The sequence below is a fragment of the Branchiostoma floridae genome, chromosome 17, assembly GCF_000003815.2.
Source record: "Branchiostoma floridae strain S238N-H82 chromosome 17, Bfl_VNyyK, whole genome shotgun sequence".
Taxonomy (NCBI): domain Eukaryota; kingdom Metazoa; phylum Chordata; class Leptocardii; order Amphioxiformes; family Branchiostomatidae; genus Branchiostoma; species Branchiostoma floridae.
Genome location: NC_049995.1, coordinates 17912072 through 17925598, shown reverse-complemented (window position 1 = coordinate 17925598; position 13527 = coordinate 17912072). Strand labels below are relative to the sequence as shown.

At 44.3% G+C, this 13527-nt stretch overlaps 2 protein-coding genes across 6 annotated transcripts in view; both read right to left on the bottom strand.

Annotated features, from left to right (window-relative positions):
• LOC118405079 (exosome complex component MTR3-like) overlaps positions 1 to 1847 on the bottom strand; it is a 6286-nt gene extending 4439 nt beyond the window's left edge. Inside the window, exons 1-4 of the mRNA XM_035804479.1 lie at positions 1643 to 1847; positions 771 to 831; positions 487 to 565; positions 225 to 336 (exon numbers count right to left, since the gene is read on the bottom strand). Coding sequence (XP_035660372.1) covers positions 225 to 336; positions 487 to 565; positions 771 to 831; positions 1643 to 1714 — 324 coding nt within the window. The 5' untranslated portion in view covers positions 1715 to 1847. The remainder of the gene's footprint in view (positions 1 to 224; positions 337 to 486; positions 566 to 770; positions 832 to 1642) is intronic.
• Positions 1848 to 7061: 5214 nt separating this feature from the next.
• LOC118404565 (oxidation resistance protein 1-like) overlaps positions 7062 to 13527 on the bottom strand; it is a 29438-nt gene continuing 22972 nt past the window's right edge. The window contains exons 13-18 of one of the 5 annotated variants that reach the window (XM_035803731.1): positions 13105 to 13279; positions 12029 to 12145; positions 11132 to 11284; positions 10713 to 10808; positions 10105 to 10178; positions 7062 to 8316 (exon numbers count right to left, since the gene is read on the bottom strand). In XM_035803731.1, the coding sequence (XP_035659624.1) occupies positions 8178 to 8316; positions 10105 to 10178; positions 10713 to 10808; positions 11132 to 11284; positions 12029 to 12145; positions 13105 to 13279 (754 nt within the window). In that variant the 3' untranslated portion in view covers positions 7062 to 8177. The other 4 variants (XM_035803730.1, XM_035803732.1, XM_035803733.1 and 1 more) reach the window with 4 other exon arrangements.

The following is a 13527-nucleotide window of genomic DNA, read 5'->3' as shown; positions in this document are numbered from 1 at the left end:
GCTGTACACCAAGATGTGCTATACCTTTGCTGTACCCACCCGCATGTGCTGTGCTGTGCTTTCCCTAGATGAGCTGTACCCACCTGGATGTGCTGTACCTGTGCTGTTCCTTTGCTGTACAACCTGAATGTGCTGTACTTTGCTACACCTTAGCTGTACCCACCTGGATGTGCTGTACCTTTGCTGTACATTACATGGAAGTGTGCTACCCTTGCTGTACCCACCTGGATGTGCTGTCTCCTCCGTCTGCAGGCAAACGTGGCGAACTTCAGCTCACAGCACAGCCGACCCTTCATCGTAAACTCCTCGCGCCGAGCAATCTCCCGCGGGCCGTACCTGTTCAAAGGTCAAAGGTGAAGGCAAATACAAGGCTTGATACATGTCCAGACGTGTTTCAACTTTGACATATTACCCACAATGCACCATAAGCAGTTTGAACCCTGAAGCAGTCTATTGGCAAGGGCAAAGGTCAGAGGTCGTACTCACACAGCTGCGATGACCTTCGTCTGACCCATCTCGATGTAGGCCGACCCCGTGGCCTGGCTGACAACGCCCGCGTGGAGGTCTGAAACAAGTGTAAAAAAACAAGTCAACATGGATCACTCATCAAGCAAGCGGGAAACTGACACTAGACTTTTGAAACCTTCTTTGGGCAAATTGGCATCAAAGACAGTGGAGGTGTTACTCAAAATCAGGCCAAAACATTTTTGGCTTGGAATAGAATATGTGTACAATTTTTGTTGTTGTTGTTGTTTGTTAATTTTACTCACACACAGGTCGGAGGTCGTGGTCTCCTCTCCCGTCAGGTCTGGTATCGCCTTCCTGCCGAGTCTGGAAATAAAAACAAAACCTTTTACGTCTAAATCTGCTCTGCACTGCCTCCTTACATTAACAGTATACATTAGGGGAGAGTACCGGAACAGAAAATTCAGGTCCAGGTCCGGTTCAGGTCCAAAGGATCAGGTTCAGGTCCAGACCTGAACCTGGACCTGATTCAGTATGTGAAACCATATGAATGGACGATACTCAAAACAATGGTCCATTTCGCTGCAAAAAAGTATGTTTGACATTGTGGAGTATTTGACTCCCACTGGCGTTCTAAAATCCTACAAGACTAATAACTGCCTCTGTACGATTGACTGCAAAACTTTGTAGAAATGACTGTAGTCTGCTTCGCTCTTGTTACTTTCTTCGATCGGTAAGGCCCCGAATGCGTGAATTCCTGATCATATAGTCTGTTCATTTTCGAAAAGGTCCAACATCCGGTCCACCAAATGTTTTCAGGTCCGGTTTTTCCGGACCGGTACAATAAGAAAAACCGGTTTTGTACCTGTGCACTGTACAATAGTTATCAGAAACCGGGTGCCATTTAGCCTGGTTACCAAACCCCAGCCTGATCTCAAGTATCTATCATGCAACACGAAAGATATATTTTGAGGTTGGGGTATGGTACTGAGTGCAAATAGAGACTGGGGCTTGTGGCCTTCCCTGGGATAAGGATTATACACTAGCGCGAAAGGGCTATAGTATAGAGCGAGGGACTGGTATCCAGGCTAGCACAACTGTTCTCACAGTTCCGTCTGCACTGCGTGTGAGGGGGGAGGGGGGCAACAGAGAGAGGAGAGTGAAGCTACGTCCTTACCGCGTGTTTCCCGTACCAGTGCGGGGACCGGCTGTCCTGCGGCCCGGGGACCCGTCTGGAGTCTGTCGGCATCGTGTCCGAGTCCTCACCGACACAGGTTCAATCGGGATCGCTTCGGTCTTACGGGGTTTCTGTTTTTAGTAGACCGGTAGCATGCACGCACGGGGCCAGGAGTCAGAGGTTAGAGGTTAACGGATTGTTCTAAAGGTAAAGAGGGAGGGGGGACAGAGGTTATTTTTTTTTCATTCAGAGGAAAAACCATATCTATAAAGCATCCAAGAATAAAATGTGTAATTAATGTCAAAATGAAATACATCTGTGATACTTGTTGTTGTTGAAAAAACAATACTTTTAAGTACAGCATATCACGGCAGGGGTTTATTGAAAAAGCTGGGCTGTGCCCCAGGGATGTCTAGCTGGCCTGTCTATCACGTAAGGCCACCAAGATCCCCCCATTCATACCCTACAAATGGCCAGCCTCTCACGTAGCTGCGCCCTTTAGCGGAATACAGACAAGTTACAGCTATTACGCTGAAAGAATGCACTTAGCGTGTTGTCAACCAGAGGCTTTTAACTGAACTGAACTTTGACATACTCACCAGCTGCAAGCCTCCGCCCTCCCCCCCACAACACACACACACAAAAAGACAAAGTACACAAGACTAGAAAGTGTCACCTTTATTTGCACAATCTAAACTTCACCAGTTGCACCAGCTACCAGATACAGGAGGGTTACAACAAACCATTCTCCTACGCAGACGTCCAACGGCGCCAGCAAACCGCCTCTTGTCTGTACTCTGCTATCTCAACCGTCACCATCAGTTCCTGTGGGCGTCGCCACAAATCAAATGTCAGCCAATCAGAGAATAGGCCTTGCAGTTTTCAAAATGGACCTCGCATACTGTAAATGCAGAAACTTTCCCAGTGGTTTAATGTTCGCGACCACTGTGAACTTAAAACCACCGCAAACATTTTTCCATGGCAGTAAGAGACTACAGTGCATGGTGCTACCCCGAACTTAAAACCACTGCAAAAAGTCCTTTTCCCCACTACCGTGAAATTAAATCTCCGCAAACATAAATGCATCTACAGTACATCAGGGTAAGTTCATTAATATTTATAAGCAGGGCATTTAGGAACTGATGGTGACAGTTAAGATAGCAGAGTACAGCCAAGAGGTGGTTTGCTGGCGCAGATAGATGTCTCTGTGTACTATAGGAGAATGTAATAAACTGCCAGGCTGGAACTACAGCCCTGCAGCCCACTGGGACTGGATAGAATACCTTTCTTTTTATTTTACATCTATCTATCTACACTGTATTCCTACATGTAAACCTCCCACTTGGCCAGTACATGTATTTTAAGTACGACTGTTTCCCCGCGCGACAGGCCTTGTGTAGCCAGGAGGTGGTCTGAGCATTTGAAGGCTTCGTTTTGGAACCATTTTCTGAACCCCTGTTCAAGGTATTTTTATGAGAACCATTTTAGGCATAACACATCGAAGCAGAAAAATCGTAAGACTTGTCCGCGAAAAGATAAGCAAAATTAGTACTTGCTACATTCAGAAAAAAAAAAACAGCAACAAATTTCTATGGGAATGCATTGCACAACTTTTTACATCACATTGGGCTGAGTTTGATTACTATAAGTAATGGCTCCACTACTAAGGTGTAGCCAAAAAGCCTAGCTTTAGCATTATACCAAAAGTTAGCCTGGAAATGACAAGGCCAAAAACTGGCCCCATGAAGCCTGCCGCGGAGGCTATACGAATATGGTCACTTTGACTCTGTACATGGAACATTGACAGTCTTCTAATCTGGACTTTTTTTCAATCCAGACACTTTTTCTTAACTCTTAATTGCCAGCGAATACATCATATAACAGTAATTCTACAGTCCTGCGCTGGCTTGTACGTACGTACATTGTACACTCTAGTCTGTACATACATGGATATCCACAGGGACACTCTCCCGGGAACACGAGGGACAACTCAGATACACCAAGTTTTGTGGGGTCGAAAGCGCCCGGGAACTTGTATCTGAAATTGCACCCACTGACAGGATGCACAGGTATATGCACATACTCATGACTAGTTAACGATTACAACAGTTTCCCTAACGTCCTCCCAGCAAACAGGCTATCTCTGCAGCAGCTGGTCTGACTTATTACAGAATTGTTCAGGCCACACTACAGCATCTTGCCATGGTCAATATGGTTGACCGAAGGAGGCCATATACACCTTTCTCACGCGGCGGCCATGATAGATCTAAAACGAGTTCAATGCGGCAAACAAAAGACTGTCCATCATAATTAGCAGTTCAGCCAATGATAACCTGCCAATTAGGAAAGTGACCAATAAGTGAATGGCTGCAAATCAATCAAAAATTTGCGTTATTATGTTTTTGTTTTGCATCTCTTACGGGACTATGAGATCAGTCTACACTACTCTAAATCGCTACATCTTTCAGTGCATAACACTACTTGTAATATTTATTATTCCATCTTGTATTATAAAAAATTGTGTGGTTTGGGGGAAAACTAAATGGGACCTGATTTTAGAAATAAGTTTTGTCTGTTTGCCTCATTGACCTCATCTTCGATCTATCATGGCCGCCGGGTGAGAAAGGTGTATATTGACCAAAGGAGGCCAAATATATGGAGTCCAGGCCACAACGAGCAAGTACTGTAAATCTCTATACTTTTGCGGACGTTTTATTTGGCGGTAGAAGGAGGTTTTCGCTGTGAGTTCGCGGTTGGAACAATTCTGTACTAAAGCAATAATACAGATTTTCTTAGTGACAGAGGAAAGATCACGGCAAAAATAAAACCTCCACGAAAGTTTAAAGTTTTACAGTATATCAGTTATCAGAAATGGCTGTGACCTTTTCTCATGTACAATCACAATTTCTCCTACTGAAGATGTCTTAAAAAATAAATCAAAACAGAAACCCAGGTATTGCATTCGTGCTGCTTTCAACAATATTTCTGATTTGACCCTTAGTGACAAATGAAATGCATATTAGCAGTTTAGATTATAATCAGAGATGTGGCATTCACATATTAAGATTCATTTTATCAAAATTAAGCAAAAGCTCAGCCCGACGTTAAGAAATATGATGACATGAAATTCCTTCTAAGGGTTACAATTATTACATTGTGTGGCTTTAGCCATTTAAGGTGGGGTCACACATGCGTATATATTCAAGTCCATTTGAGGTGCGTATGAAGCTCTTTCTTAGTCTCTACCAGGCTCCACGGGTCGCGGGAAAAATAGTACAAATTGGACAAATATACATACATAACATTCTAGATGAGTTAGCTGACTCGCCTGACATGTTACCTGTTTACGTTTGTCCAATTTCTATTATTTTTCCAGCGACCTATGGGGCCTGGTGGAGGTAAATACTCCCATGCGCGCCTCATACGGGCTTAAATATATACGCACGTGTGACCCCACCTTTACATGATGTACAACAGTTACTGCAAACAACAAAATAAAGTTTAGGAATGCAAAATTGCTGATTTTGACAGGCAGCCATAGTAAGACACAACAAATAGTGGGTCACGACCACCTAGGAGCTTGTTCTCTATACATGCTGACTAAAATTGTGATGAGTAAAATTCTAGTCACCACTTTTCCTTCTGTTGGACCGAACTCTCTCTAATAACATCTTAGAATGACTCATAGATTAATCTTTATGAGCAAACTGGTGCCAATCATAGTTAGATTTATACATTTAGCGATACATATATAACAGCATATTGACATGAAAAGCATAAGGCATAAGCACTGTGCCCGTTTATAATAAATCTTTCTGTTTTACAATCATTCTGGAATGACAATACTTCCTTTTCTATATTAAGAAAATAAAGAGTTTTCTATACTCTAATTTACTTAACAGCATTTTTACATACATCTTGGCTACAGCCATGGTGGCTATACTTTGACTCTAGCTTCCTGCCTCAACCCCACTAATTAACAGAAGTCATTAAGAACTGGTTATATGCAAATGAGTTAAACACTGCTAAACATACTGCATGGACTTAAATGTACTCAATTTTAGCTGTTCGCACCTGCTCTTATATATAGAGGGGGCATTCCACTCCAAATGGAACTGTTACTTTCCGATAGATAATACATTTGGGGGGATACAAAATGCACCCTACTTTTCACAAAGTTACCTCGTCTTTTCGACAAGAATCCTTTTCTAGATCCAAGTACCCCCATATGGGCCCACTTCTAATAAATAATGTACTGCGTCGTATATGATTTTGCGACTTCCGTCACACTTTCATCGCTAGCAGTAGTCGGGACAAGCTTCAGTCAAGTCACTGTCACACATTTACGTAGACATGTGTGAAGACCAGGGCTCTAGCCAGCTCGACATTTTTTTCCGTCAGCCAATTCCCATTGTCACGAAAACGGCAAAAATTAAGTTAGAAAGACGGAACTGAGACCTTGCAATACAGGTTTTTAATGAGATTATCGTATGCGAAAGGTCGCCGACACACTAAGTCATCAATCATAACAATAGCAAAACAAACAGTGTGTGGCTTTCCGACCGTGGACAGTGTCCCCAAGCTGCCTGTAGCTTCCACCAAGGATTTTTGTCCGTCAAGGTTGACGGATTGGTTTTAAAAATTTTCCGTCACACGCAGCAAATTTCCGTCAATTGACGGAAAAATGGACGCTGGCTAGAGCCCTGGTGAAGACTATCTCAGCATTGGATAGAGAGATTCGTGCACTTTAGTACAAGAAGTTGAGAGTAGGTCAACGTAAAATGCAGTGCCAAAACTGCTTGACGTGTGACAGACAATGTTGAAAAAAAAAGTTCACTGTCCAAGTAACATATACAACAATCAAATAAAGTTAAAGTAAAGTAACTCAACATAGCCTAAATGTCCAAATATATGGTAATATGATTTATTCTGATGATCCAGTAATATGTAAATAATGTATAATTTTATAAGCAAGATGAATTATGTACATCAGCTTAGTACACTTCTCACAGTCAGTCTAGGTGCCCCATCTCTCATGCCACATCTGTGAATCGAACCTGTAGTTGGTCTATCTCTAGCCTGGATACCATACCCCAACCTCAGATATCTTTCGTGTTGGGGTCTGGCAGGATGGCTGTAGAAAGGTTCTCGAAGGCCCTTGATCAGAGGGAGGAGAACCTAGGATTGATGACCACTCACACCACAGGTAGCCAGCTACAACACACCACAGTTGGTCAGCAGGCTATCACAGTTAAGCGAATCAAGTACTTAGTGGTCACTGTTATGGATTCAAAAAATACAGTTGGGGTCTTTAACCAATCATGGTGGGGTGTAGTTACCTCCTGCTGATCCTGCTACTGTTCTATTGGTGGAGTTTTTTGCCCACTATAAGGGGCAAAATTGAGAAGAGTTCCCATGTCATCCTGCCAGACCCCTGCACGATAGATACTTGAGATCGGGCTGAGGTTTGGTAACCAGGCAAGTTTATCTCAGAAACAAAACATGTTAAAATTTGAAATATAAAACAGGGTCTTCCATGGTCTTCAATTTGGCTCATTCAGTTTCTGAGAGTGAACACAGTCAGATCGGACTGTACTTTACAACCCATTGTATTAGCTTCATGTCTGATACCTTTAGGAATCCCATTTGACACTTGCGTCCAAAAACAATGAATTTAACTGCTGAGGCCCAATCTTTTGTCTCCCTATTTCATATTTCCTTCTAATAGTAACTCCAGGTATAGTCATTAGGCACTGATGAAGCTGAACAGAAGAAACTACTTCGGTCTGCAGCATTGCAGCCTGTTTGGTAGGAAACTTGATACTGTAGAGGGGGGGGGCGTCCTCTGGCATTGAATACTTGCTGTCAAGGTTGGAACCATGATAGTGATCAAATTCTATGGAATTCAGCCACAAGTACGTTGACATAAAGAGAACAAAGGTCTTTACAGACTGTTGGATGCGTGGATATAGCACCTGGACCAACTTTCTCTAGTCAGACGGAATTGACATGCTTGCACACAGCTGGGATCTAAGAAGAACAGAGTGAATAGAATTTGCCTAGAATTTGCCTCAGTTTAGCCCAACAGCCTGAAGTGGATGCACCTTTCCCCATACAAAACTACATGGATGTGCAACTGTTACTCACCCTGCAGCTAACTAAGTACAACAACAGTGCAGGGCAGGGACGAGATAAGGTTACAGCTGTGTAAGATCAGATTACATCTCTGTGATAGATCACATTACGTCTCACAACACCAGCATTAAGATATGGTTACACCTGCATAAGATCAAGTAACACCTCACAAGCCCAGCTGTAAGATCAGGTTACATCTCACCACCCTAGCAGTGAGATAAGATTACAACTGCATAAGATCAGGTTACATTTCAGAATCATCCAAAACTGTAAATTCAAGGTTCCTCTGGGACTTTTCGCTAAAGATCAGGTACAACATTTGAAGCCAATGGGTATATCAGGTTACGTATTGAAGCCCTGTCGGTGTCGGGTTCCTTGTTGAAGCCGTGTGGGGGTCGGATTACATCTCGAAGCCCCAGGCCTCCAGCCCCTTGATGGTGAAGTCCTCCTGGGAGGTCAGCAGCCGGTTGTTGAAGGTCGTACAGGCGTGGGTTCTTCCGTGGTACAACATCTCGTCCAACCACAGGCCGAACTGGCCGCTGGGGGGAAACATGACACCTGTCAATCATACAGTCATAACATCTCGTCCAACCACAGGCCGAACTGGCCGCTGGGGGGAAACATGACACCTGTCAATCATACAGTCATAACATCTCGTCCAACCACAGACCAAACTGGCCGCTGGGGGAAACATGACACCTGTCAATCATACAGGCACCACATCTCGTCCAACCACAGGCCGAACTGGCCGCTGGGGGGGAAACATGACACCTGTCAATCATACAGTCATAACATCTCGTCCAACCACAGGCCGAACTGGCCACTGGGGGAAACATGACACCTGTCAATCATACAGTCATAACATCTCGGCCAACCACAGGCCGAACTGGGGGGAAACATGACACCTGTCAATCATACAGTCATAACATCTCGTCCAACCACAGGCCAAACTGGCCGCTGGGGGGGAAACATGACACCTGTCAATCATACAGTCATAACATCTCATCCAACCACAGGCCAAACTGGCCGCTGGGGGGGAAACATGACACCTGTCAATCATACAGTCATAACATCTCGTCCAACCACAGGCCGAACTGGCCGCTGGGGGGGAAACATGACACCTGTCAATCATACAGTCATAACATCTCGTCCAACCACAGGCCGAACTGGCCACTGGGGGAAACATGACACCTGTCAATCATACAGTCATAACATCTCGGCCAACCACAGGCCGAACTGGGGGTAAACATGACACCTGTCAATCATACAGTACAGTCATAACATCTCGTCCAACCACAGGCCGAACTGGCCGCTGGGGGGGAACATGACACCTGTCAATCATACAGTCATAACATCTCGTCCAACCACAGGCCAAACTGGCCACTGGGGGAAACATGACACCTGTCAATCATACAGTCATAACATCTCGGCCAACCACAGGCCGAACTGGGGGGAAACATGACACCTGTCAATCATACAGTCATAACATCTCGTCCAACCACAGGCCAAACTGGCCGCTGGGGGGGAACATGACACCTGTCAATCATACAGTCATAACATCTCATCCAACCACAGGCAGCCAGGGGAAACATGACACCTGTCAATCATATCATACGACAGCAACACACAGCTACAATAAGAATACCATACGGAAAATTTGAGGATCTAATAAGTCAATCATACAGTCAGTCATAACATCTCATCCAATCACAGGGAGGAGCGGAAACATGACACCATGAAAATAAAATAAAGCCATAATAAGGATGTCTTAAAGAAAATGTGAGGATCTAAGAAGGTGTATAAGAAAATCAAATAAAGCCATAATAAGGATGTCTTAATGAAAATGGTAGGATCTAAGAAGGTGTATAAGAAAATCAAAGAAAGCCATAATAAGGATGTCTTAACGAAAATTTGATGATCTAAGAAGGTGTATAAGACGTGACCTACTCTCCTCCCCCAAAGAAAGCCATAATAAGGATGTCTTAAAGAAAATTTGATGATCTAAGAAGGTGTATAAGACGTGACCTACTCTCCTCCCCCGATGGCCAGACAGTCCTTGCAGAGAGGATCGGAGACTCAGGAGCTATTATATGGCAGGATACCAGGCTATAACGAGAATGTCCTAAGGAAAATTCTCTAAGGATCTAAGAAGGTGTATAAGACGTGACCTCCTCTCCTCCCCCGATGGCCAGACAGTCTTAAAGAAAATGTGAGGATCTAAGAAGGTGTATAAGACGTGACCTACTCTCCTCCCCCAAAGAAAGCCATAGTAAGGATGTCTTAACGAAAATGTGAGGATCTAAGAAGGTGTATAAGACGTGACCTACTCTCCTCCCCCGATGGCCAGACAGTCCTTGTCCCCCTTGATGAAGAAAGTGTTGTCACCTGTCCACTTGTAAACCTGGGGAAGGAGCACAGTCTCAGGTGAGGAGAGTTTCCAACAAACTCCAAATATTCCACTGTTTCCTTAAACATGTGACATTAATATGATTATAAATCCAGAGTAACTACTATTTTGAATTCGGACTACTTTCATTACCATCTTCAATTTGGAGGACTCTAATTATTAGGGTATACATGTACATTGTACATTGCATAGTTCCTTCATATGATGATTACATTTCATAGATTTCGTGGAACTTATATAAGTCAGTTCTGCAGAATTGTACATTTAGAGGCAGAATTGTGTAGTACACAGAATTCTGCATCAAATTTTGACTTTAGGATACTGCAATCTGTATACACATTTTGCAGAGTTTTGCACGCCATACCGGTATTTTACGCAGAATTTCACATCAGACATGGTTTGGGGGCAACCTCAAAATCATAAAACATACATAAGATTAACCCAACACTTAATCTACAGTCCAACAGACCTCCTAATAATGAAATGTCAAGTCCAACTTAAGACAATTACTACACTTCCTACACTTACCTTGAAGTCTTGGAAGAAGGTGAAAAGGAAAGATTCTCCTGTGCCGTAGAAATGCTCGCTGATCTTAACTGGACTGGACGTCAGAGCTCCGAACACCTGAGGATAGACAGGTTTCAATCAATATCATATAATTTCGATTAGAATCTGATACAAATTTCAAAGTGCATTCATCCATTCACTCATTCATTCACTCATCCATCCACTCATTAAATATACTCATCCATACAACTATCAATCCATCCACCCATCCATCCATCCACAAATCCATCCATCCACCAATTCATTCTCATTCATTCATCCAACAGTCCACTCATAATCCATTCAATCATTCACCCCTCCCTCCCTCCCTCCCTCCCTCCCTCCCTCCCTCCATTCACCCATCAAATCCCTCCATCCCTTCATCCATTCTTGTGACTTACGTTATTTTCCGAGTCTTGCACCACGAGCAGCACAGGTGAGTCCACTCCGACCATCTTCTTGTACATGGTGGTGAGGCTGATGCCGTGTTCAAACGTGGAGTATATCAGCATCCAGGCGTAACCCTCGGTCCTCGGGGGCAGGAACTGGGCAAGCTGGGGGAACATGACACCTGTCAATCACATGTCAATCACACACAGTCATAAACATGACACCTGTCAATCACACAGTCATAACTGATGCCGTGTTCAAACGTGGAGTATATCAGCATCCAGGCGTAACCCTCGGTCCTCGGGGGCAGGAACTGGGCAAGCTGGGGGAACATGACACCTGTCAATCACACGTTGGGGAACATGACACCTGTCAATCACAAGCTGGGGGAACATGACACCTGTCAATCACACACAGTTATAAACATGACACCTGTCAATCACAAGCTGGGGAACATGACATCTGTCAATCACATGCTGGGGAACATGACATCTGTCAATCACACGCTGGGGAACATGGCATCTGTCAATCACATGCTGGGGAACATGACATCTGTCAATCACACGCTGGGGAACATGGCATCTGTCAATCACATGCTGGGGAACATGACACCTGTCAATGACAAGCTGGGGGAACATGTCTTACCAGTGAGACATGTTTGGAGTCCAGCAGGTTGCTCTTGCCCAGGAGTGTCGGCTAAGGAAGGTTAAGGGTTGGAGTTCAAAGTTCAGTCTTACCAGTGAGACGTGTTTGGAGTCCAGCAGGTTGTTCTTGCCCAGGAGTGTCGGCTAAGGAAGGTTAGGGGTTGGAGTTCAAAGTTCAGTCTTACCAGTGAGACGTGTTTGGAGTCTAGCTCAGGAGTGTTGGCTAAGGAAGGTTAGGGGTTGGAGTTCAGAGTTCAGTCTTACCAGTGAGACATGTTTGGAGTCCAGTAGGTTGCTCTTGCCCAGGAGTGTTGGCTGCGGTAAACTGTCCTCAACTTCCAGCATGGACAACCTACGCCTGGCCTCCATCGCCGTGACGATCTGATGTAAACAACAAAATAAACAAACTGTAAATTCTTGTACGTGTGGCAGCTGTAATCTCTATCATGCTCAGAATCTCTTAGAAGGAAATCTGGTTTGGTTAACTTTGATACATTTTCTTTTTCTAATATCATTGTCGTTGTGAAATAGCACCTAAAGTCGAGAACTGCATATGACATAACATTAAATATACTTCCAACCCCTCTCATTTAGGAAGGCACGATTTTTCAGGTAGGAGAACCAGCCTTACACACCTGTTAGGAAAAACCCAGCTCACTTTAGTTTCCAATCATAATTTTCTTCGAGCAATCAATCTTCATTTCAAACAAAATAACACGAGAAATCAACCTGCAAAAAAATGTCATTTTTTTCATTCTTATCAAGAATGTGACCCCTGACCTCCCAGTCCTTGTACAGACTCGACTCAGAAGAGTAGAAATCATCGACGACCTCCAGCGAGTCTGTTTCCTCGCCGAGCACCACAAAACCCTTTTCAGTCATATGAAATAAAAACAAACAAACAAACGGACAAACAAACTGACCTCCCAGTCCTTGTACAGACTCGATTCCTCGGAGTAGAAATGATTGATGACCTCTAGCAAGTCTGCCTCCTCTCCGAGCACCACGAATCCCGACAGCTTGTTTTTCATATAAATAATAACAAACAAACAAACAAACAAACTGACCTCCCAGTCCTTGTACAGACTCGACTCTGAAGAGTAGAAGTCATCGACGACCTCCAGCGAGTCGGTCTCCTCGCCGAGCACCACGAACCCCTTCTCAGTCATATTAAATAAAAACAAACAAACAAACAAACAAACTGACCTCCCAGTCCTTGTACAGACTCGATTCCTCGGAGTAGCAATGATTGATGACCTCTAGCAAGTCCGCCTCCTCTCCGAGCACCATGAAACCCGACAGCTTGTTTTTCATAATAACAAACAAACAAACAAACTGACCTCCCAGTCCTTGTACAGACTTGACTCTGATGAGTAGAAGTCGTCGACGACCTCCAGCGAGTCCGTCTCCTCCCCGAGCACGACGAAACCGGACACTTCCAGGTCGGCCTTGTTGACCTCGTGGCCGTACACGTCCGGCGACCATTGCAGGAAGAACGCGTAGAGGTGGTCGGCTCTGGTAAGGAAGAAAACATCCTCTTTTCTAGCTACATGCAGCATAGTCTGAGCAGTCCGTAGTGCTTTAGTTTGGACCATGGTTCTTTAAGCCCCGTTTACAAATCAAGAATTTAGCTCGGCCGAGTTGTCAGCGAACTCTAAATTATGAGGAGGTATGACCCTGATGCCGACGAAGAAACTCTGCCGTTTTCTCCAAAAAATCAGGGGCATGCCTCCTCGTGACTTTAGAGTTCGCTGACAACTCGC